The sequence below is a fragment of the Fistularia commersonii genome, chromosome 2 (assembly GCF_037954325.1).
Source record: "Fistularia commersonii isolate RoL2024-O1a breed Wild chromosome 2, RoL_Fcom_v1.0, whole genome shotgun sequence".
Lineage (NCBI taxonomy): Eukaryota > Metazoa > Chordata > Actinopteri > Syngnathiformes > Fistulariidae > Fistularia > Fistularia commersonii.
The window spans coordinates 22,917,679-22,943,659 of NC_141285.1; the positions used below are offsets into that span (position 1 = coordinate 22,917,679).

At 46.4% G+C, this 25,981-nt stretch overlaps 1 protein-coding gene across 2 annotated transcripts in view; it reads left to right on the top strand.

Moving 5' to 3' along the window:
• Positions 1-25,981, top strand: part of slc8a1b (solute carrier family 8 member 1b) — a 117,054-nt gene that overhangs the window by 75,796 nt on the left and 15,277 nt on the right. Inside the window, exons 5-7 of one of the 2 annotated variants that reach the window (XM_086173587.1) lie at positions 6,814-6,923; positions 17,262-17,410; positions 22,609-22,708. In XM_086173587.1, coding sequence (XP_086029713.1) covers positions 6,814-6,923; positions 17,262-17,410; positions 22,609-22,708 — 359 coding nt within the window. Of the gene's footprint in view, positions 1-6,406; positions 6,517-6,813; positions 6,924-17,261; positions 17,411-22,608; positions 22,709-25,981 lie in introns of both variants that reach the window. The other variant, XM_086173596.1, reaches the window with a different exon arrangement.

A 25,981-nucleotide genomic window follows, 5' to 3' on the forward strand; every position in this document is an offset into this window, starting at 1 on the left:
ACACACACACACACACACGTACTTCTGCGTGTGTGTGTGTGTGTGTGTGCGTGGGTGGTACGCGATCGTTCTCTTTCTCAAACACATTCACTTGTTGGGACGCACGCACACACACACATCATTGGTCTGGAAGCAATCTTCCCCACCCCTGTTGGTTGCCCAAACATTGCGTTGCCAAGGCAACCTGGACAGCCGGCGTGTTTGTCACGTGGAAGGAAGCGTGTTCCCGTAATTTTCTGTGTGTGTGTGTGTGTTGATAAATAGCTGTGTGTGAAGCGGATGGGAGAGGTGCAGATCTGCGAGCGATTGCGGATGAAATATATCTGAGCTGATGCTTCGTCTGGGTATGTGTGTGTTCGCCGGCGCGGCTGCGCGAGTGTGTGTGTTTTTCCAGAGCGCTTCGTCTGCCAGCTTCTAGCAGTCACCGTTCCAGACATGGGAAACCAGAAGAAAAAACAAGGAGTTCCGCTACCCCGTCGTCTCAAAGCGGTGATTAATCGCCGTGTCACAAATACACCGGGAGTTATATCACCTTCTGCGAAAAGAGCGATTCGGCGCGACCCTGAGAGGTTTTCCCCCGAGCGAGATGTTCGGCGGGGATGCCACCGGTTAGCACGTAGCTACGCGTAGCTACATGTAGCACGGCGATCACCTCCATGTATGGTTCCTCAAACCGTCTAAACACATGCAGGAGGTTCGGTGGAGACCCTGAATCCTCCAGGTGTGTCAATGGATGTTTGTCTGGATGTGACCTTTGAATGAGAGGGTGAGGGTCTCTGTATGAGGCCCTGTGATTGGTCCGGCTTGACCCGCCTGTCGGCCAATCACAGCTGGGTTAGCCTGAAGCATCCCCGCTACATTTAGCGCAGGATAAAGTCAACCCATTGCTGAATTCTCTGCATGCGCTGGACATACAGAGAAATTAATATAAAATTTACAATTAATGATAATAACAGAGTACAAATTAACATTAAAGTACACTGTTACGTTAAACATTAAACTATAAGGTACAAAGTACAGTGATCCCTCACTATGACACGGTTTACTTTTCACGGTTTCGCTACTTCACGGATTTGCATCGTGCATTGTGTTCTGCATTCTGATTGGCTAAACGGTCACTCCGCTTCTTCTCTACCTTCTCTACCAATAACGTTGCAGTTTAATATGTACACATACGTAAAACAGCTTGCTAAATTTACATGACGTACGTGCAAATTCTCTTGCAATTTCAAGTTTCTCTAAAACCCACAATGTTGACAAAACGCCCTGGAGCGACAAAAGCACCTTGCAGGGCCCAAAAGGCAGCGGAAGATGCTATCTATGGCAGATAAAGTTAAACTTCTGGACATGCTAAGGGAAGGTAAAAGCTATGCGGCTGTAGGTCGGCGTTACGGAATGAATGAATCTTCCATTCGTTCCATAAAGAAGGAAGAAAATAACATAAGGACGACAGCAGCGATGTATAAGAGAGTATTTAATTGTATAATAATTGTAAGAAAAAATAAAGGTTTCTACTTCACAGATTTTGCCTATCACGGGTTCTTTTTGGAACGTAACCCCCGTGAAAAACAAGGGTATACTGTACCGTAAATTCCGGACTATTAGCCGCTACTTTTTCCACACGCTTTGAGCAGCTTTAACAACATGTGGCTAATTTATGGATTTTTTTCAGGGCTAACGCGCTTCATGCTAACAAAACATTTAGCCTCGTCACATCGGACCAATGAAAGTACCGTGAAATTCTGATGCCAGAAGAAGAATTTAATGTGCGCAGGAGGAAGACAAAGATAGCGATCAGCTTGAGTAGGACAAAGCGGGGATAGAAAATAGATGGAAGGACTTTTCCTTGGGTTCTCTATCATTAATCTTTTTTATCGGCGGCTTTACAGGCACTGTTCGGAAAAAAGAATTTCCAGCACGTATTTGCGTATGTCTTGAAAAATGTTTCTGTGTAACATCTTTCTGTGTAAATATATCATGTTACAACGTGGACACCTGTGCAACCTTCATATGTACATATATTTATTTGTTACTGTTTAGCTCAGGGGTCTCAGAGTCGCGTTTTTTCTCAGATGCATCAGGGGGTTAATTACTGTGGGTTTCAATAAAAAAAAAAAAAAGAAAAGGGCAAGGAATAAAGGAAAAAGTAACTTTGCAATGTATTGTTTAATTCAAAATTTGAAAACAAAATGATTTTTTGATGAAAAAACGTCTAGTGACATTGTTAAAACATTTTTTTCTTTTCTTATTTCTATAAAAAAAAACACAAAAACGATAAAAAAAATGGGAAAATTAAAAAGATTGATTTAATAACCAGACTAGCCTTGTAAGCATTTTACCTCCTCTTATACATGCTAACAATCAATTTTCTGATTGAGTGGCAAATTTTCCCGCAGTGACAAGATTCCCTCTTTTAACTCAACAATTTTTTTAGGGTGTAATTTCATCAATTCTTGTTTTAATATTCATTTTTAATATTAATTCATCATGTATTATTTTAGAGGAACAGTTCCTTAGATATGAACACTTTATAATTTACCTGTTTGACCCCTTTACACTAAAAACAAAGGAAAAATTTGGACGTTGTGTTACTTCTAGGTAATGATTTTACTGGTCTGGCCCCCTTGACATCAAATTAGGCCGTTTGAGGCCCCTGGACCAAAACTAAGTTTGACACCCCTGGTTTAGCTTTATTCTATATCTATATTCTCCATAATGCTATCTTCAAGTATGCTCAATAGTGCAGAAAGTACGGTTTAAAGTGCACGCAGATACAAACTGCCGGTGAGGCAAAAAGATGACATTTGACGGCATGAGAGAAAAGCAGGGTTTTTTTGTTTGTTTTTGTGCAAAGGTGGCAGAACAGTAGCAGAACGGTGGAAGTGTTTTGATGACTGAATGTGTGGAAAACATTGAGCGTCTCATATTCAAGTTCTCCTCGTCCCCAAAACCATTTAAAACAAGTCCCGGCCTCTTTATCGGACAAGGGTGCAACCCGGCCCTGATGTAAGCCAGCAAGGGGTTACTACGACACGTGTTTCGTTGTCATGGGAACGTCGGTAACGGTCGCAAAGTAGACGCTTCCACGAGATTAACTTCAACCAAGCCAAATAAGGCCGTGTCCCGAAGCCGACCCTTGGCTCCTCCTTTGGTTCTTCCGCCCCGGCCCGTACCCCAAAACGTCACCGGTTTGAGCTCCCATCTGTTAGTCCCCTCCGGTTAGCGTATCATACGCTAATAGATTCGCCTCAAACAAACATACCGGCGCGATCCCTGGAGTGGATCGTCCCGCCGCGAACGAGCCGCCCCAGGCGAGTCTGCGGGAGAGCCGCCGCTTAAAAGGCTCAATCCTTTTCCGAGGGCCGCCCTGGGAGCGCCGCGCTGGGCCCGAGCCAGCGCCGGCGTTGGAGTTAAACGCTTGGCCGGCAGCCAAGGCGGACACCTGTTTTGTTTTAGTTAGCATTTTGTGCTAATTCACGCGCCGCTGAGTGTCACCGTCTTTGACCGCAAACACGTTTTTTCAAAGTAATGCTAATATAAACCCGGTGCACAGCAACCCATGAGTCATGAATGTCGACTTAACCTCAACAGAGTTTTCTTTTGACGTTCATGACCTACTTGAGGGCGGCGCTGGGGCATTGCTTATGTCTATATTACATCTAAACAAATGACTGAATGCTTGTATATCTTTAAATGACGTCTAAATGACTGAATGATTTATGTCCCCATTAGCATCAGAACAAACTTAATTTATCCCTGAGGGGCAATTGCGGGGCACAAGGGGTAGCAGTATCAAAGAATATGATTTAAAAAAAAAAAAAAGATTTAAAAAATTAAAAATGATATAAAAATAATATCTTATATAAATAAAATTGAAATAAATAAATAACATAAAATTATCATCGTAATAATAATAATATTAGTAATAATAATTGATATAAATTACTGTACAGAATTGTGCAATTGTGCTCTATATATAACATCTGAATGAATGAGTGAATGTTTGTATGTCGATATTTGACCTCTAAATGAATGAATATAGATCTATTTGACGTATATATTAATGAGTGAATTGTTTTTGCCTATTTGATGTGTAAATGAATACATGAATTGTTTATGTCAATACGATATGTAATTACATGAGTGAATTATTTATGTATATATGACGTGTAAATGAATGAGTGAATATTTTATTTTGTGATTTGACATAGGAATGAATGAGTGAACGTTTTTAAACGTCCATACGTGTTCATGTGACCCGCCGATCCGGGTTGAACCTCGTCTCTCGGTCGGTGACGGCTGCGAAAAAAATAATGTGTTCACCAGAACCCCGTCGTAGGGTGCGAGGGTTAACCATGTCGCTATGGAAACGAGCGCAGCGAAAAGCTCCCGAGCGCATTGAGAAACATGGGAGAGGCCGTGAATTCAGATGTCATGCTACAGAGATGATGACTCTTCAAAAACAGGTTGTGGGTCTGTGATCAGAGATAAACACTTACATAATCCTCTGTGCATGCATGCGTGCATGTGTGTGTGTGTGTGTGTGTGTGTGTGTTCCAGCTTTCTGCCCTATAGGCCAGATTATGAGTATTCTCTCAGCTGCCTTTGTTATTGCCTGTGGTGGATTTGGATCAGAATATGGGGTTTGTTCCAGACTGGAAACATGGACAAACACACACACACACAAATAACACACACGCGTGCGCACACAGAGTACACACAACATGTCTCGCTCTTATAGCTCTGTGGCCTCAGATATCAGCCGCCCCCATCAAATATAACAGAAGCCAATTAGATAAACAATGAACTGGATATAATGTGGAGGATCACGGTGACTTCTTCTCGTGGCGACTGGACTTGAGTTTCTTCACTCGAAGACGATTCATGTGGCATCCGAGAGGCTTCTTGGAGGAGGGACTTTAAGAAACCTCTCGGATGAAACGTTTTCCAGTGAAGAAATTCAAGTCCAGATGCCACAACAAGAACCGAGACCATGTGAACGAGAAGGTCTGCATGTGATTTATGATCAAGTGAGGGAATACAGCAGATATCGATATTGATTTGGTTCGTGAACATTTTGGCCTTGTCAGTTGTGGAGTAGTTGTCAGTGTTGATGAAGAAACTAGTCAGAGGTGTTGACTTTTAGAAAGCTAGATAAGAACCATGTGATACAGTAGAACCTCGGCTTACCGACTGAATACGTTCTTGGACTTTGCATGTCTGCAAACCAAATCAAAGTTTCCCGTTGAAACCAGTGTGAACCCCATCCATCAGTTTTCCAGCCTCAAAAACATCCAGCACTCTTTGGAAACTATTTATGGGTTTATTTGTAGCAAATATGCAGAAAGGAATTAAAGATAACCTAAGCCCTCAGGCATATGCGACGCTTGCTAATGCTAATGCTATCTCCAGCTAGCTGTCCGTCATTCATTCAGGCTAACAATCACTTTCCTTCGTTAAAATAGTTGCTCCTTTTGCCACATTAGCCGTCTAAGCACATCTTAGTTCCTCAGGATCGAACAGATGGTTGACTTCTTCTTATAACACCACTAGCACGTTAGCATGAGGCTAACTTACTGAGAAAAGCACCAAAAAGGGTAATAACAGGAGAACAGAACGCTGAACGATGTAAACAGCGTAGCAGCACGCACAACTGTGGCTACGCCACGACGCAACGACGCAAAAAGCCTGTGAGTTTTTCTGTTTGTGTGTCGCAGCTTGAATCTAAATTTGATAGAAAACTGCTCGTAGGTCAATTTCTTGGTGATTCGGCGCGTTCGGAGTCCAGGGGTCGACTGCATCAGAAAATTAGAATATTGTGATAAAGCTCTTTAGCTTCTGTAATGCAATTAAAAAAACAAAAATTACTTTTTCATGATATCCTAATATTGTGAGATAGGATTTTTGAGTTTTCTTCAGATGTAAGCCATAATCAGCAATATTAAAATGATAAAAAGCTTGCAATATTTCAAGTGATTTAAATGAATCCAGAACAAATGACATTTTTGTTTTTGGTAATTGCATTACAGAAGATAAAGAACTTTATCACAATATTCTAATTTTCTGAGACAGTCCTGTACAGGACACGTGCACGAGGTTGACCGTCTCTCTGTGAGGCCTGATGTCGTGTTTCGCGGGTGGAACGAAAGGACGGTCCTGTTTTCTCGTGATGTCGTCACCGATCGGAGGTGGCGACGGCGTCGGTCCGGCTGAGCATCCCCTCTTCTTCTGGAAACGCTAACTCCCTGTCGCCATGGCGACGCTCAACCCCCCCCACCCCCGAACTAAGAGATGCTCAAACGCTCCTCCTGTTTTTCTGTTTACTTCTTGTTTCCAGCCTGCACTTTTCCTCACTTTTCTTCCTTCTCCTCCTTCTTCTCCTCCTCCTCCTCCTCCTCCTCCTCAGTAAAACCATCAACGTGAGAGTAATTGACGACGAGGAGTACGAGAAGAACAAAACCTTCTACATAGAGATCGGGGAGCCTCGCCTGGTGGAGAGCAACGACGGCAAAGGGGGTGAGCCTCTTGGATGAAAAAAAAAACAAAAAAAAAACATGACCTTTGACCCCTCAGTGACCCCACAACTCTCCCACCCTCCCATGATCGCCGCATGTCGGTGCACGAACATGCGTCGGGGCTGCCCGCCACATCCACCTCTCCATCGTCCGACGTTTTGTCGTTCCTCTCTCATGTCCATTCGTGCCGCCGCGCATGCATTCACCGCCTCCCTCTATGTGTGTGTGTGTGTGCGTGCGTGTGTGTGTGTGTGTGTGTGTGTGTGTGTGTGTGTGGTCACGTGTTTGTCCCATACAGGAAGACCCTAAGCGTTAGGATCTTAGACCGGGAGGAGTACAATAAGCAGTCCTCCTTCTACATCCTGCTCGAAACCCCGCAGTGGAGGCGGAGCGGGACGGAATGGACAGGTGTGAGAACCAATCAGCGTCGAGAACCCCGCCCCCTCAAACCCCGCCCCTTAATCCCGCCCGCCGCCGCCCTTCTCGGTCGGGTTCTCGCAGAATCCTCGACCAACAGGCCTCGTCAGGGAACCGTCGAACCCGCTTCAATTTGATTCACTTTCAAATACACGTGATCCCAACGCCATGGTTACCAGGAAGACGGTGCTGCCGCCGCCGCCGCCGCTGCCGCCTGGTGGGCGGAGCCTGTTGGTCGGGGATTCGGACTCTTTTTCAGATCTCTGCCCTTTTTTTTTTAACCTTCTCTTCTCCTCGGAGAGCTGCAGAACAAAAAAAAAAGGGTGGTGGGAATCACACCTGTCCTCTCCTTTCTCTACCTGCTTCACCCTCCACACACACACACACACACACACACACACACATTTTTCTGCTTTTTTTCCTCCTATAGTGTTTTTTTTTTCCTGATAAAATGTCATCCTTTTTTTTTTTTTTTCTTCTCTGCTGACATTTGTTAAAAGCGTTCACCTCCTCGGACCGCCGCTGTAAAGGAACCTCCGGAGACTTCTGGAAAAAAATCTCCAAGAAAACCTCAGCTGAACATGTTTATGAATCAGAACACATTAATAATACCAAAGTAATAAGGATGTTATTCATCTTTTCAAATGATTTTCCATCATTTCATTGCGAACAAATGCATACGTTTTTGTTTGTTTTCCCCAATCAGCGATGGTTTTTTTTTTTGACATATTTTTGGTAAATCACTCTTATCGCATGTCAACGAAACGGTTGAATTAGTGCGTTTTTATGACTCCAAAAATATCAAAATGTGCAAAAATAAGTGCAATCTCCAATAAACCAGCACAGGAAGTATGAATAACTGACTAAATATTAAATTGCAGTAAAAGTATGTTATAAAACTAGCATACTATACCATACTAGCATACTCTACTATACCACAGTATAACATACTATGCTATGATATGCTATGATATGCTATGATATGCTATGCTATGCTATGCTATACTGTAATAGATTTGCATTTTCTTAAAATTGTTAAGGATTTCCATTTTTATTTTATGTGTGTGTGTGTATGTGTGTGTGTGTGTATGTGTGTGTGTGTGTGTGTGTGTGTGTGTGTGTTTGTGCTGTGTATGAGGTGAATCAGTGTAAAGTGTTTTCACGTTCAGACCCGATGAGGATTTAAGCCTCTGAAATTCTACTTAAAGTAGCGGTGCCTGTGTCTCTGTGTTTGGCCTGTGCTCACACACACACACTCACTCTCATACACACACACACACACACACACACACACACACACACGGCAGTGCATTAATGGCGGTGTGTGTTTACCAGGCAGCAGTGCTGTTTATAGTGATGAGGGGATCAAAGATGAGAAGTGGATATCATATAATCACAGCCAGGAGATCAAATGCACCTCTGGGATAGGAACGCGCACACACACACACACACACACACACACACACAAACACACAGTTTAGTGGCTGCAGCGCCTCAGCGTGTCTAATGTGTGTGTTTTATGAGCTGGCATGGTGGGTCTCTGTGTGTTAGATGAGCCCTGCACCGATCTTTATGGCCTACTGTGTGTGTGTGTGTGTGTGTGTGTGTCAGATTTTTCTCTGTTATATTTCAGGCATTATCATTTTCACAGTATTCTTGAGGATGGAGAATGTGCACTCACTCATAGCCGTGCACCTCCTGGTGTTTTAGAGCTGATGGACCTCCTGCTGAGGTGGAGGTTCCTCCGCAGGTTCTCCTCACCCTGAGGTTTCCAGCCTCTCGCCGACCAACCGCTTTGCTAACGTGTGTGTTGAGCAACTCAAACGTAAACGTGCACCTCCGGATGCAGACACCCGGAGGTGGAGTTGCATCGCGAGATCTTCTCGGAGAAAGCGAGCGCCCGCCGTGTCCCAGACAAGAACAAATAATCTTTTAAAACTAAATAAAGAAAGGAAAACTTTGCAAGGTACTGAAAGATGATGATTCTAATGAAAATCTCAGAAAATAAAATGAACTAATAATAAAAATGTCTGCGCAAAATATGCCTAAAGACAGCAATTATATTCTTAAAACGATCAAATAATCATTAAAATAAACTTGTAAAATAAATGAAATATAATAAAACAGATTTTGTTGTTGTTGCTGAAATTGTATTATATTTTATTAGAGTACATTTAATGAGATTATATTAGATTAGATCGAGCATAATCGCGTTGAGTGGTGAAGTTTGCGCTAAAAAAGTGGGCAGAAGGAAACATGATCTTCTCCTTCTTCTGGTCTGTATTCCATCTAACCCTCTCCTCTTTCCCTCCATCCATAAACCTGATTCAGAAGTTTTTAGCCGCCGCCGCCCGTGATATCGTAGCTTTTACTTTTGGAAGACTGAGGGAAGTGGGAGGTGGGAAGAGGAGGAGGAGGAGGAGGAGATGGTGGAGAAGGTGGTGCGATCTCCATCCTCACGATGGAACATGCACAGCGAGGAGGGAACCAGGCTGAGGGGGGAAACAGCTGAAAACACACGTGCCCCGCAGAGGGTGACGACCCTGTGTCCAAAACACACACACACACACACACACACACGTAATCCTACATTCTAACATGTGACCTCACAGATGTTCACACACACACATAGGCACATATTTGTATAGCAGTGCGAATAAAAGTGACAGATTTCGTGTGACAGCCGCGTCCTCTCCCCCTCATCCTGCTTTCCTATGCGTCCTCTCTGTCCGTCCTCTGTGAGCATGTGTGTGTGTGTGTGTGTGTGTGTGTGTGTGTGTGTGTGTGCACGATTGCTTTATTACGCAACATCATATAACAATTAAACCTGTTGCTGATGAAGACGTTATATGCGCCGAAACAGGGGAAATTAAATTAATTAGGGGCGCAACGCTTCGTGTGTGTGTGTGTGTGTGTGTGTGTGTGTGTGTGTGTGTGTGTGTGTGTGTGTGTGTGTACCGACCGCAGCAGCACGAGGGCCGGCGCTGGTTGCATCTCCAGGGAGATAGTGTTTTTTCAGTATTCTGAAAAATCTCAAATAGTTAAAAGTAGGTCAAATAGTTGAGTATTTTTATGTTACTATGGCAACCTTTAATACTAACTCCCCTCCCCCCCCCAAGTATGTCTTGCTGTATAATCAATTTGTCCAGGCCTAAAGAGCAAGGGTAATTCAATCAAATCCATCGATGTGAAAGTTTCGACTGGTTTAAATGTTAATTAATCCAGATTAACTGCTCAGCGGATTTCATTTGATTAAATATTTTAACGCCATGAACGCACAATAACACAATGAGAGGAGCTGATGGAGAGAAAGGAAGTAGCTGTTGAAGCATTTCCTGCTGAAAGTATTAGAAATATCGTGATTAATCAAAAGTTAATCCATGGTGGATATAATTAATCTGATAATCTAATTAATCCATTTTAATTACTTAATAGCACCTGTGTGCATTTTTGTGCGCCGCCGAAAAAAACTACCAGTAATCGTGTTGAATTAATCGTGATTAATCTAAGTTATTTTCACACTGCACGCCCTGCACTTATTGTTATGAATGCGTTGGCTATTAATGATGAATGGGTGTTGTATTAATCATGATTAATATAAGTTAATCGCCTGCAATTATTGTTAGTGTTTATATGTATACGTATTAGGGTTTAGATGGAGGCAGATGATTGGCTGAGGAGAGGAAAGCGCTTTGCTCTAACGCTTGATAGCTACTAACCATAGTAACACTTTTCTCAATTGCGCTTGTTGAGCGAAAACAACAAAAAAAAAACAGCAAATGGCGGCACTCGCTCAATTTTCATGTTTTCATTATTCCAGCAGTCTAATATGGCGGCTGACGGTGTCGAGCAAATTAACTCATTAGAACATGACGCCTCTCCGATGGCCGGGCGCAAGTTGTTGTCGAACAGCATCGTTAAACGCCTCCATTAATCACCTCAGATCCCCAAACAGTACAAACGGTTGTCTTCGCTCTCGCCATGATGCAAACGAAGGGCTGTAACATTTATCCCTGTCAGGATTAATGATCATTAGATTTCAATGTGGTTCCATCAGATCATTACCAGGAGCAGTCTGAGTGTAAATAAACACAGCTGATGGATGTTATTAAAGGCCGGCTGTATAAAATCCGATAATCTTCGTGTTTGGCGGGATGGGGATACCTCCTGGATATTTGATCACTGGACATTCAGGCACATTTGCACTGTAAGAGTCAAATGGCAGCGAGGGAGGCAGGGATTCCGGACCGCTGACACATCAACTGAAGCAATAATTTCCCACAAATTAAACAGAACCTGCTAGAATGTTTGGAAAATAATAGCTGTAATTAGACAAATTTGGATAAAATATGTTCGCTTGGGTTACTGGGGAATGGCAGATGTCTCCAGTGACTGTTGACCAATGGCTAGGAGAGTGGTGTTTGCTGTCGCACTCTGGCCAATCATGTCCCGTCCCCACCCTTTAGTTTGTTCTAGACTAGACAAGACCTGCCAATCCCATCCTTTTTACAATACCCTGTCTTGGCCTAGTGTATCCCATCCCATCTTATTTTACATTCCATATCTTGTCCTATCCTTCCCCATCCTATTTTATGCCTCCTCATGTGTCCTTACCTTCCCCATCCTATTTTACAAAACTCTACGTGTCCCCTCCTCCCCCATCCTATTTTACACTATCCCATGTGTCCCATCCCTCCCCATCCTAATTTACACTACTTTATGTGTCCTATCCTTCCCCATCCTACTTGAGTTTATCCTACTTGTCCTATCCTTCCCCATCCTGTTTTAGTTAACCCTATGTGTCCTATCCTTCCCCATCCTACTTGAGTTTATCCTACTTGTCCTATCCTTCCCCATCCTGTTTTAGTTAACCCTATGTGTCTTATCCTTCCCCATACTATTTTACAATTCCCTATGTGCCCTATCCTTCCCCATTCTACTTTAGTTTATCCTACTTGTCCTATCCTTCCCCATCCTGTTTTAGTTTACCCTATGTGTCTTACCCTTCCCCATCCTATTTTACAATTCCCTATGTGCCCTATCCTTCCCCATCACATTTTAATTTACCCTATCTGCCCTTTCCGTCCCCCTCTTTTGCATCACCCCATCTTGTCCAATCCCGTCTTCTTCTATGACAAGGCCTTTCCGAATGTACATCCCGGTGTGTCTGAACTGTCTGGTCGTATTATGTCCTATCCCGTGGTACCCCATCATACCCTGTGATTGTCCTCTGTGTTTCCCCGTCTCCCATCCTGTCCTTCAAAGCCCTGTCTCATCGTCCCCTGTCCCTTCATATCTCATCCTATACTATCATACGTATGCTTTTCGGGGTCTGTCCTTCCTGCTTGTCCCTTCGGCCGAAGACCTAAGAAAGTTCACCTTGTCCTCCGTCCCGTTCGATCCTGTCAGAGACGGCATCTTCTGTCTCCTTCTTCCCGCCATCTGGTCGCCTCTTCTTCACCACCAGGCGGTGTGAAAGACCACCCTCCCCCCTCCATCGTTCTCCATCCTCCCATCCCCGGCGTGTTGACAGGTCGCAAATATACCTTTCTTCCCTCCTCCTCATTTCGCCTCCTCAGTCGAGGCCCGAATCCATCAAACATGGCAGCCCATAAAAAGCTCCACCCTCCTCCACCTCACCGATCTCCTCCCTTCTTCCTCTTACCTCCTCTACCTCTTGCCTTTTATCACCTCTGGAGAACTATGAACTATCAAACCAGGCGAAGACGTGGCGAGAACACACACACAAACACACAGATCGTAACCGTGAACGAATCGCACTTCGATCTCAGCAAAGCATGAAAATAAATACTTAAACTCCAAAGGAAGTTGTAATAACGAAGCATTTCGACAAACACAAGCAACAGGAAGGGAGAGGGTCTGTTTGAAGCTTCAAATGCCTTCCCGCCTGTTAGCTTAGCACAGTCGGGATTGTTAGCCTGCAATTAAACAGACATTTTGGCGGCGCTAAGTCGCTTACGTTACGCGTTTTCATCCCCTTGCCATTTCCTTGCCCAACCAGTTCGTCCGCCTGTTCACGTGCGCATTCACCTAAAACAATGCTAGCTTAGCACAGTGAGCGGTAGAGTAGCCTGTCAAAGAATGCTCATACTGACCGTCTCTGATGTGATGTCTTCTCATGGAGGTTTGCTGACAATACCTCAGGCTGCCCTGCGTCACGCTAAGCTAACTAGCTGGTCGGTCGAGGAAGGCTAACAGGCAAGCAGGTGACTTTCCACAGAAGTTATTATTCTATCATCGACATACGTGGACGATATGTGGTGGAGACAGGTGGTTGTTGTGCAAATAATCGCCTCGTTTAGCCCAGTATCCCACAACACGAGGAAAGAAATGTTTCTTAGCGTTGCTGAAACATCAGACGGACCGATGTTGGCGGCCTTCCGCCTCAACCGTTTGGGGCATCATAAAGCTAATGTAAGCTGCTAATAACTGGAATAGTAAATTTACATCCATAGAAAAATAAAATTGTTGGACGCCTGGCAAAATCACCGCCCGCTAGGAACTCGGGCAAAGAATCTAAATGTCCTCCAGGAGAGATCTGGTGAAAACACATCCCGTTATTCTGCGTTTGCTGTGACGGCTAGCCCTTTGACTCCAACTCTCTGCTGACCAGAGTTCTCCATTCAATTATTTCTTTTTTGTTTTGTTTATGTACTCTTTAATTCCTGCCACATGTTCCGCCTTGCTTTAATCAGAGGCTCGAGCGCTTTTTGTAGATGCACGCCTGAAAACATGCTCAACGCTAATCATAACTGTCATCAAACTGTACACAGCGGAGACTTACTAGCAATCAGGATCTTAATGTTACTGCCTTGATTCATTGGGTTTGAAAGACATAATTGTTTTTTTTGGAAAAGGCTCCAATTTTGGGGAGAAAATTTGCCTTTATTTTGCACTTCCAAGGCCCCTTTTGGCTCTTCCGATTTCAACCACGGCCTCGTTTCGTCTAATCCGTTGATTCCCATGGCGACTTATTAGCGGCTCAAAAAGGACCGGCTGCGGCGTTGCGTGCGTTGACAATGCCACGGTCGGTTTGGTCCAGTCCTAGTCTCATAATGCTCTCAAGCCCAGAAGCTCCCAAGTCAGGTACTCGTTAGGTGGCGCAAAAATGGGCGTGTTTGTCGGATTTGGTGACCTGAGGGTGCCGGTAACATCTCAGGCTGAAGTAAAGAAATAAGCCTTCCCTCTTTGGGTGATTGTATGCTGATACATTTTCTCCAACCCTGAACTTCTGAGAGGCAACATGCTTCCCTCTTCTTATATTAGGCCTTATAAAGCTTTTTTAATTACCGTATTTTCTGGACTATAGAGCGCACTTGTAAATAAGCCGCATCCGCTCTATTTAAAAAAAAAAGTAAAAAAAATATATACAAGCCGCACCAGGCTATAAGCCGCAGATGTCTATGTTGAAAAGAAATGTCCCAGGACATTTTGAAGTTCAGGCCACCTGCTTTTATGTCTTTTGGCATTGCATGACCTTCGTGGATAGCGAGCTCGATGGCCTTCAACTTAAAACTTGCATCATACGAGCTTCTTCTTGTGGTTTCCATGATGAAGGGGCGAGGATTTGAAAATAAGTACCAGTTAGTAATTTGTCGTGTGTGTTCTATCTGCTTTTTATCTGCTCTTTCTGCCATTCTTCTTTGCATTGATTTATACGTCTTATCTTATTTTGGATCCTACTTCCGCCCCCTCGCGGCGGAAGAAAAATCCACAGAATAGCCGCACTTTTGTATACGCCACATGGTTCAAAACCTAGGAAAAAAGTAGCGGCTTATAGTCCAGAAAACACGGTATAATAATAATAACAATATTACATCTATCTATTATTGTTATTATTATTTATAATTTAAAAGTCACATAGCAGTTAGCACTTCATCTAATTCGACAGAGCCCTACAGTGACACTTCCTCAGTATGTCCTCTTTTTGACCATTGAGCTGTTCCCTTCAGGGATCGCCACAGCCAATCACCGGCCTCCATCTAGCCCTCAGCCAATCACCTGCCCCCGTCTAACCCTCTCTGCTGCATCTCTCAAGCCAAGTTTCTTCCTATCCACCACCCATAAAGCACCTCACCGGTTTTTCCCTTGAACTCCTGATTGGCAGTTCCATCTTTAGCCTCTTTCTTCCCAGATCTTCAGTAATCCTCTTATGCACAGTATATCTGCCTCCATACGTAGAAATTCATATATATCGACCTTTCAATGTGTAGAAAAGCAGAATCATTTCCCTGTCTGACAAGCATACCGTGGTGCCGGCTGGTAGAGCTGCACCGCCTCCTCGTAACGGACTCAACTTTGACAAAAGTTTCCGGGTCGGAAATGACCTCCTCGTGAGCGTTTGACAGTAAAAGCTGTACGTTCTGTGCCGATATCTTAAACTGAGAGGCACAAACACCAGCGGGTGTGCGGCGCCGTTCAAGAAAAGGAAACCGCCCGCCTCTGTTTGATTCCCGTGGCCAGTTTGCTGTCTTTGGTGAATTTCAATCACTGACGCACATCAAGAAGAATAAGTGTTGGGATCTCTGTGGCGGTGCAGCCGGGGTGTAAATCAATAATAATTAAAAACAGAGGGGCGTCGATCTGAGAAAGAAACTTTTAATCACTGCTGGATCCAATTATCCAGCTTCTCCGACAGAGCCATATTGGAAATTATATTATGACAGGGAACAAGAGGCCTTACTGCGCCACTGCGATGCTGCTCGCTCTGTGAGTCGAGATAAAACACATTGCCGTTTGGACTTCAACGGGGTAACCGTTTTTCGTTCATCTATACCGCTTATCGCGCACTCCGGGTTCACGGGGGGGTCATTGGGTGACAGGCGGGGTTCACCCTGGATCCATCACACTAGACCTAGAAAAAGCTTATGACAGGGTATAAGAGAGAAACTATAGTACTGTAAGAGGAAGTCTGGGGTGGCAGAGAAGTAGTTGGAAGTAGTCTTGCACCAGTTAGACAGGTGCAGGACATGTATGCTCGCTGTAAGACAGCGGCGAGGTGTGCTGTAGGTGTAACAGAGAAGTTCAAGGTCAATGCGGGACTTCATCAGGGATCAGCTTTGAGTCCCTTCTTGTTTGCAGTAGTGATAGAGAGGCTGACAGATGAGGTTAGACAGGAATCGCCATGGACCATGATGTTTGCAGATGACATTGTGATCTGTTATGAGAGTAGAGAACAGGTTGAGGAAATCTTGAGAGATGGAGGTGCGCTGGAAAGGAGAGGAATGAAGGTTAGTCCCAGCAAGACAGAACGTATGTGTGAATGAGAGGAACCCGAGTGGAACGGTGAGGCTACGGAGAGTGGAGATCAAGAAGTTGTAGGAACTTAGGAACTCAAGTACTTAGGGTCAACAGTCCAGAGCGTGGGTGGAGCAATGGGTGGAGAAAAGTGTCAGGGGTACTATGTGATAGGAGACTATCAGCCAGAATGAAAGGACCAGACCTAGAGGTTGCAGAGATGAAGATGCTAAGGCTCTCCTTGGGAGTGACCAGGATGGACAGGATCAGCCATGAGTCCATTTGAGGGACAGCACATGCTTGATGTTTTGGACTATTTTGGAATATATTGGTAGACTAATGCTGGAATTGGAGCTCTAGAGGAAGACCAAAGAGAAAATTTATGGATGGTGGGAGAGGGGATGTGAAGTTTGTTGATGGGAGTGAGGGTGATACAGAGTATTGGGTTAGATGGAGAAGGTCGATTTGCTGTGGAGACCCCTGAAGGGAAAAGAAGTAGACCCTGGATCCGTCGCAGGGCTGCATAGCCTGCATAGCCACCATTCACATGCCGTGAAAATGTAGGGTCTCCAGTGGTCTTCTTGAAGAGAGAGCTGGAAACCCCTGAGGAACCCCACAGAAAAGCCCCCCTGTGGGACTCCAACCCTCCTCCTGCTGTGAGGTGCCAAGAAACCAGAATAGAAGGGATATTTTATAAGATTTAAAGAAATACGTCACAATGGCTCCAGGAGACCCCAAAGGATCCAGAGGAACAGGGAAGGGACTGAAGAGATTTTCCCCCAAAAGCCGTATAAACATCCAGATTTCCCTGTTGTCATAACAACCAGGACTACACACTGGGATGTATGAGTTCCCACCATATCTGACACCGATGAAAGTACCATCTGTACATCCTCACATGCATCTCCCTTCATCTGGGCTTTCACGCTAACAGCTCTCTAATCACTAATACTCCACCGCCTTCTCATTAACATTGACGGCCATATTTGTAGTTCACAACCCACGCTCGGGGGGAAATCGGCCAAGCGCTTTAACGCCATCCACTCTCGCGTTTTTTGTTTTTTATTTCAGAGGAGAAGCAGAAAGAGGAGGAGGCGGAGGAAGAGGAGGCGCTGACGGGAAAGGACGAAGAGGAGAGGCGGATCGCCGAGATGGGCCGTCCCATGCTGGGGGACCACGTCAAGCTGGAGGTCATCATCGAGGAGTCGTACGAGTTCAAGGTGAGACGACGGCGAGGCGATGATTCTCGCTGATGTTTCATGTTTCCGTCCGGACCGAGCGTTTCCCCTAAACTTCCCCCCGGGAGGGAGCGCTTGGAAAGAGTCATGAGGGGGGAGGAAAAAAATAAAACTCCCATTTGGCCCGTGGCTCTTTTTTAAACAAATCCGGATGGAGGCACGAGGTCTCGCGTGAACGTCATTCGAGTGACCTCATGCGCTGCCCCGAAAGGCCGGCAAGTCACGTGGTTTACCGTCGCCTTTTTGGCACCGCCGGATGTTTCCGTATCAGGCATACCGAAGGGCACTCGGTGGATCTCCGGCAAGCCACGTCGGAGAACGGCCCGGAGATCTAGACCGGAGCGAGTTGCTTCTCCCTCGGCGGCCATTCGTGACATTTGAAGGCAGACGGCGAGAGTCAAACACCTGCGGCGTGCAACGACGCAACTAAAATATCACAAAGGGATGGGTCGCCTGCAGGAGAGGCGAGGAACTTCTCGCAGGCGGAAACTGTCGTTCTTCCAAATAAGATCCGGATGTTCTAATGGAAAAAAAAAAAAAAATGGTAGTCATTTCCCTTCGCGTGCAGATACGGTGGACTCGGTCATGAGAGGCAGGTGACCTCAGGAGTATTGGTTTCCGCTCAAATCAGCGGCTGTTGCTTCGGACTGCACTGCTCCTCATCTGCTATTGATGCGTTCATCTAGCTATCTTCTGACGCTTTATCTGTTGGATCTCGGAGGCAGCAGCTTCAGCTGGTAGATCCAGATCTTCCCTCTCTCTGGCTTCTCTTCTTGGGTTTTCAAAAGCCCAAACCAGAGATGTTGCCCCTCCAGCGTGTCCTGGGTCTTTCCTGGGCATTTCTCCTCCAGGTGAGATGTACCTCCAGGAGGAACTCTGACCAGATGGAGCCAAATCATCTGGCTCCTCTGGATGCTGGAGGACCAGCCGCTCCACGCTGAGCCCATCCAGGATGACCCGACCAGAGGGCGGGGGGGAAACGTAGCTCCTACTTCTCAACAGACCAATGCAGGGTCCACCTGTTGCTCTCCTGCTTCGTTCTTCTCCCCCTCGCTCTTGAACGAAGACCCCCGATCTCCAAGTTCCTCCGGCTGAGGACCACAGGTGCTGGTGTTCATCTCAGCAGCTTCACATTCAGCTGCTGGAAGCCAACACGACCACATCGACTGCACAGAAGCGGAGACACAGTACGGACCTGTTGATTCATGGAAAGTCACATTCCAATGCGCGCACACACACACACACACACACACACACACACACACACACACACTCACACACACACTTTCCTCCGAGTTTCTTCAGAAAATTATCAGAAACTTCTAATGTGTGCAGGAATGTGTTCCCACGCAGACTCTCAAGAAAAGGGTGGATGTAATTACCGCACTCGTCGCATTTTATGAGTGTGTGAGCTTTTAGCCTGCCGTTCCACCTACACACACACACACACACACACACACACACACACACACACACAGACGTCTGTGGACGCACACACACTTAATAGCGCCCACTATTAGCTCCCCACTTGACAGGATGCTATACTTTGTTGAACAAGTTTGTACATCTGTGTGTATGTGTACGTGTATGTGTGTGTGTGTGTGTGTGTGTGTGTGTGTGTGTGTGTGGGAGGTCGGATTTCCACGCCAAGTTTTGCCACGAAAAGCAAAGTAGGTCACATCTTGTTATCATTGGAGCTAAAGATGAAGATCGGCAGGCTAATAGTCCTCAGTTTAAGCTAATTAGTTGATAAGTCTCAGCACAATTACTGCTTTCGTCTAATTGCTTTAGAAGGTTGCTTGGCGATGGGACGTCTCTGCCAAGGCCAGTCTTGGCACCGATATTGACCATCGACCCCACAGATGCGACGTCGGCGCAAACAAACGCGTGTATCCGAGTACTTTCGGCGTGACGTGCGTCGAACTTCGGTTGCCGCCAAGCGACTGTATTATGAATCTGGGGGTTCCCTTAACACGGAGGAAACAAACAGTTGATTTCTCCTGATGAAAGGCTAATTGCATCTCCTCCGCCATGCTGAGGATCTAATTATGGATCGCTCTTGTTGATCGGCTCCGTCCCGGAGGATCCACGGCGTGGAGCAAACGGGCCCGGAGGCGATGGGATGCCAGTCGGCGGACCTTCTCAACCTCGGCTGATGTGAAACCGGATTGTCTTCCTTAATGTCGTTAGCGGAAGGAGGTGGGGGAAAAAAAGATGGCTCGATGAAATCGGCGCGTCCCTCTCGACGGACGGGAGCGTTTGAATGAGAACGAGAGGCGAAAAAAAAAACAACAAAAAAAAACAACCCTGTGCTTGTGTTGTGTTTCTATGGCAACCGCAGCTTCTACAGCATCCGCTCCCCTGCTCTTCGGTTCATCTGTTTGTCGTTGTTATGTGAAAACTCCGGGTTTGGATCCTTATCTTCTGCCGAGGTGAGGTCTCGGGAGCAGCAGGGAGGACCAGACTTCCCTCTTCTCAGAAACGGCGTCCAGCTGTTCCGAGGGAATCCCGAGAGGCGACCAGAAGGGAACTTGACCACAAGGAGGTTCCTCATTTGCTCCAGGGGTCTCCTCCTCCTCCTCCTCTTCTTCACCAGGGAGGCGTCCAGGAGGCTTCTTGACCAGATGGAGCCTCCTCATCCGGCTCCTCTGGATGCTGGAACAGCCCCTCCATGGATGGAGAAGGGAAACCTCGGACACCCTGACGAGGAAACTCATTTTGACTCTTACATCCATGATCTGGTTGCGGGTGCCGACCAACGGTCAGGGTGGGAACGTAGCTTCTCGTTCACCACGACAGTTTTCATCTTCGTCTACACCTCCATTCTTCTCGCCTCACTCTCGATCTCCTGCGGATGGACACGATCGCATCGTCTGCAAAGAAGCAGACACCTGAAGAATAGTACGTCGACCAAGGTGTCAACATTTAAGCTAACGGCGGCCGGTCTGCGGGCGTGAAGAGAAGAACGCCGGCCAGTCTGCACAAACAAAAGCAAATCCCCCGGTACTTGAACGTTGGGCGGTTTTATAGTCGCTGGAATAAAAACTGAACTTCCTTCCATTCAGGCCTGGAGGGCATGTCCGGGGCAGCGAACTCACTATCTGATGGCGGAGTTTGTTTAAGATTTGGGGTTTCTGGTCCTGGAAGAGCGACAGAATGAACCGACGGGAAGGAGACGCTGTTTTCTGACCAAATAACCAGATGATGGAGTCGCGTTCGTGTCTGACGGCGAGTTCCAAAATGCAAATGTCCAAAAACAGACAAAACGGTCCAGACTTGTGAATGGTCGTATGTCTCCATATGCATGTGGATGAAAGGGTGAATGTTGTATGTTCCTCTATGAATGAATGATGAAGAAACACACCGTCCCGTGGGTGTCTCGCGTTGTATTAACACTTGAACGCCGTCCAAAGGTGGTCTGACCTTCTCAACCCCGCAAAGCAGCAACGACGCGTGGAAACGGCACGTTACCGTGACAAACATGGCCGCTTCGCCGGGCCGACTAAACCATCCACCCCCTGCTTCTGTTTTCTCTCCGCCCTCCTCTCATTGTATTTATATTCCTTTTTTTTTGTATGTGTGTTATTCAGGAAGGGTCCCAATCTATGGTAGATTGAGATAATATTTGAAAAACCACAGCAAACACACACACACACACACACACACACATTAATTAGCGTAGCGGGGGGACTGCTCCCTCTCCCTCTCTCCACTTCTGAAGGAAACCAGGATGCTAATTGTGCTGAATGAATCTTAGGGGTATAAATTGTGCATCGCTGCTGCTTCTGCTGAGGCCTTGGACACACACACACACACACACACACACACACACACACACACACACACATACAGCCTATTGTATGGCAGGGTTTATTTCGTCCGGCTCGGCAGCGGTTTTGTGCTGTCATCGTTCTTATTGTGTGTTATTTTTAAGTAATTATTTTGACCGCAAAAGACTGTGGGAACAAACCGCAGTGTGATAACGTGATAATGACATTGTTAGTGCCGTTATGGATTGTCGGGGAACGGCGAATCGTGTACTGCAATGCACGAGAGCAAACAGGTGCAGATATTTAGTTGTTCTGTTCAGAGTAAGACTCGACGTTCAAGTAATTCATTCTTTCATTCATCATCTACACCGCTTATCCCGCAGGCTGGAGCCGATCCCAGCCGTGATTGGACGAGAGGCGGGTTCAGCCCGGTTCAGCACGGCGCCACGTGCAGAGACATGCAACCATTCACCCTTTCATTCACACGTCCAGTGACGTGCTGTGAGGTTCATGGCTGGTGAGGCAGGAGACCTGCGTGCCTCACTTAGTGGCTCTTGGCAGCTGTTTAAATAAACTAGCATATAGCTGTTGACAACAAAACACTGTGAATTGGAATTTTAGTTCATATATCAAAAATGTTTAAACTTTTTAATTGTGACGGCAATATGGTCTTAGTGCAGAGCATGCTAGCAGTCAGTCGTCATTGTGCGATCTACATCGAGGCGCATCAGTCCACGGCCTCACCGTTTCTCAAGATTTGAACAGTAAATCCAGCCATTTTGAATAACAATCTAAAACTGGTAACATTAGATGAAAAATACCTTCATGGTGCAAATCACTGATAGATAGAACCATTCTTTTTTTTCATTTTACATTTTTTTTCTTTCTAAGATTGGCAAGTGAGGCACGGCCTCGCCTGCCTCCCCTGCCTGCACGTCACTGCGCACGTCAAACAGAGACATGCATGTTCACCCTCTCATTCACATCTGGATAATTCAGGGTCTCCGATGAAGCTCCTGCATGTTTTCGGATGCAGGGGGAACCCTGAGGAACCCCATGCAGACACATGGAGGACATGGAGACTCCACAGAGAAAGGCCTCTTTTGGGAATCCGATCAAGGACCTTCTGGCTGCTAGGCAGGAATGCTAAGCTAACCGCTGCGTTACACCTCGATAATACCTCCCATAGCTGCTCCTGAGGAATTAGTCGAGGGCAAACATGATTCCAGCTCTTCTCCTCCATCAGTGGTGGCGTTTCTGTTGTCAGCAGGTCCTTCAGCCCGACCGGCGTCTCAGCAGCCAATTCCACCTCTCTGTTAACTCAATTTGTTTTATTGGGCGACGCAGACTCCGCAATCTGGCTGCCGGTAATTCCCTACTAACCGCCGCCGTCTTCTCCCGCCTCCACAGAACACGGTGGACAAGCTGATAAAGAAGACCAACCTGGCGCTGCTGGTGGGAACCAACAGCTGGAGGGACCAGTTCATCGAGGCCATCACCGTGAGCGCAGGTAAGCGCGACGCTTTTCACCGCGGTGATTGCCGCCGAGGAGTCGAGGTCATGTGACTAGAGGATGTATAGCGTGACTTTTCGTTTTTGTGCGAGCAGCAGGGCTGCAGACCCGTGTCGTGCTTTGACTCGCTTAAAAAATTGACAACGGCCGCCTTTGTGACGGGAGAGGAAAAAGAAAGGCGATTTTAGATCAGGGCGGAGATTGATGGAGGGGGGAGGAGATGGTCGGACACTGAGAAGGAAGGAGGGTTTCAGAGAGGAGACGTAGCGGGAAACAACTCAGGAGACAAGAAGAGACAGAATATGTGCTTCTCCTTCCCTTCAGGGGGTCACCACAACCAATCCCCTGCCTTCAACCAACCCTCAGCCAATCCCCTGCCTCCATGTAATCCTCAGCCAATAACGTGCCTCCCACAAACCCTCAGCCAATCCCCTGCCTCCATCTAACCCTCAACCAATCCCCTGCCTGCTACCAATCCTCTGCCAATCCCCTGCCTCCCTCTAATCCTGAGCCAGTCCCCTGCCTCTAACCAACCTTCAGCCAATCCCCTGCCTCCATCTAATCATCAGCCAAGAATGTGCCTCCCACCAACACTCAACCAATCCCCTGCCTCTTACCAACCCTCGGCCAATAACATGCCTCTAACCAACCTTCAGCCAATCCCCTGTCTCCATCTAATCCTCAGCCAATTACATACCTCCTACCTACCCTCAGCCAATCCCCTGCCTCCATCTAATCCTCAGCCAATCCCCAGCCTCTAACCAACCTTCAGCCAATCCCCTGCCACCATCTAATCCTCAGCCAATCCCCTGCCTCCTACCAACCCTCAGCAAATCCCCTGGCTCCTCAGCCAATAACATGCCTCCCACAAACCTTCAGCAAATCCCCTGCCTCTGTCTAATCCTCAGCCAATCCCCAGCCTCTAACCAACCTTCAGCCAATCCCCTGCCACCATCTAATCCTCAGCCAATCCCCTGGCTCCTCAGCCAATAACATGCCTCCCACAAACCCTCAGCCAATCCCCTGCCTCCGTCTAACCGTCTCTACTGCATCCAGTTATCTGGAAGTGTTGGCTGACAAGTGATCTTCTTCTTCATCTCCTGTGGCTCCCCTTCATGGTTCCTCCCAGCCAATCGTCATCTTCCTCCCTCTAACTCCACCTCCTCCATCCATAAGCCTCCTCTCCTCTCTGGTCCTCCTCTGAAGCTCCTCTGAAGCTCCTCTGAAGCTCCTCTGGAGCTCCTCCAAGCTCAGCCTCCTACCTTCCCCGATCCTACGAGAACTCCGTCTCAGGATCAGCTCGAAATCAGACCTAGAACGGGCGGAAGAAGAGCGACGTACCACGTCTCCAGGATGAGACGGAGATATCTTCTCCTCCTTCTTTCTCCTCCTCTCTCGCTCCATCTCTGCAGAGGCTCGGCGTCTCCGAGCCCATTAGCGGTGACTCCCCTCTGGAGGCTGAAGTATATTATTGCACTTCATCAGCGCCGCATCGGATCGCCGCCGCTTTCCTGCTAGAAGGATGACCTGTCCATCAAATGAGGATTTTAATTGAAATTTTATATAAAAATATATTTAAAATATATATAATTATATATTCTTACATGAATATAGGTCAGATAATGAGTTGTCTGGCTGAAAGAGAAACGGCCTAATCTGCTGAAACTGGGTCGCTATAATAGTGTTTGATTCCCGTCCGTTCAATCATTGTTGTGTCTTCAAATAACCTCATGGCGTGCACGTGTGCGTGCATGTGTGTTTCTGTGCATGTGCGTGTGTGTGTGTGTGTGTGCGCGCGCGCGCCTTCGTTAGCCAGCCTTTGTTGGCGAGCTGATGCCATTAATGGAAAAGGCCTGTCCTCACTCTCTTATCTGGGATTAGCTTGTCACGGCTGCTGTGTGTTTTGAGTGTGTGTGTGTGTGTGTGTGTGTGTGTGTGTGTGTGTGTGTTGTGCATGGGCTTTGCGAAGGATGTGACACAAAAAGAAGTGCCGCCTCTGTTGTACAACTTATCACCATTTTCCTTTTTACCTGACTCGTATTGCTTGTGTTACACACTCTCATGCCTCTCTCACACACACACACACACACACACACACACACACACACACTCACCGTAAATCCAGGAGTGTGTGAGTGTACATGTATCCGATCGTGCTTTTCACCTGGAGGAATTACCGCTGCTGCTGCCATCTTTATCTCCGCCCTGCTCCTTCCTGATAGGGATAGGATGCAGGCCGGTCTCTGCAGGCCTTCGCCAGATAAAATGGCCGTCGTTTTAAGGGATGCGAATGCTTGTCGCTTCCAAGGCGGGGCGTCGAACCGGCGGCGCGCCTTTCTTGCAACGGTTGTCATAGTTCCCCTCTCATCAAGGCGGAATTTGCCGTAACGTTATGTGGAATTATTGCCAACGCATCATCCATTCATTCATTCATTATGTATGCTGCGGTCAAGGTCGAGGCTGAGAGTGGGCGGAGCCTAACCCGATGAGCTGTGATTGGCCGAGAGGCGGGGCGACTTTTGAATGACAGAGAACGGTTGTATGTCTCTATATAACAGTGGTGGGGCCTTCAGGGCCTTCTCTGCTGGCCTAAAAAATATCATAATCACAGACTGATTTTAATTATAATTTGTCCATGATTAGCTTTTTCTCTGGCTGTGTTTCTTCTAGACATGTATTTTCATATGAAAGCATTTAGCCAATCATATTTTAGCCATTACTTGTTGCCAGGCAGGGTCAAAGTCCAAGAAATCTGCCTGGAGGCCTGCAGAATCAGATTCACAGGCTCTCAAGCAAAAAACAAGCATCTATGAAACTGTTGCTCCAACCAATGCCATTTTGAGTTGTGACACAAAGGCCTGCTAGAAGGCTACGCAAACATCAGCGTGTCACTTTTGATTGGATAGTCAGAGAGTGTGCTAGCCAGAGCTAGCAGGCTGCATCTGTAGCATGTTGCATGAACACAAATATAGTTGTGTGGATGTAATAGCTAATTCATCAACCCATGATGGCTGAAGGAGTCATTTTCAAGATGGGATTTTCAAGAAAAATGTGAAGAAAGGTCATTTTTATAGCAATAAAAGAGTTATTGAGGAGTGGAGTGACAAATGGAGCACGACTGAAGGCCTAGGTGTGACGTGCACGGCCCGCCACTGCTATATAACGTGAATGAAAGAATGAATAGTTGTTTGTCGACATGATGCGTTGAATGAAAGGATAAATGTTGTTTGCATCTACAATTTTCGAATGAGAGGGTGAATGGTTGTATGT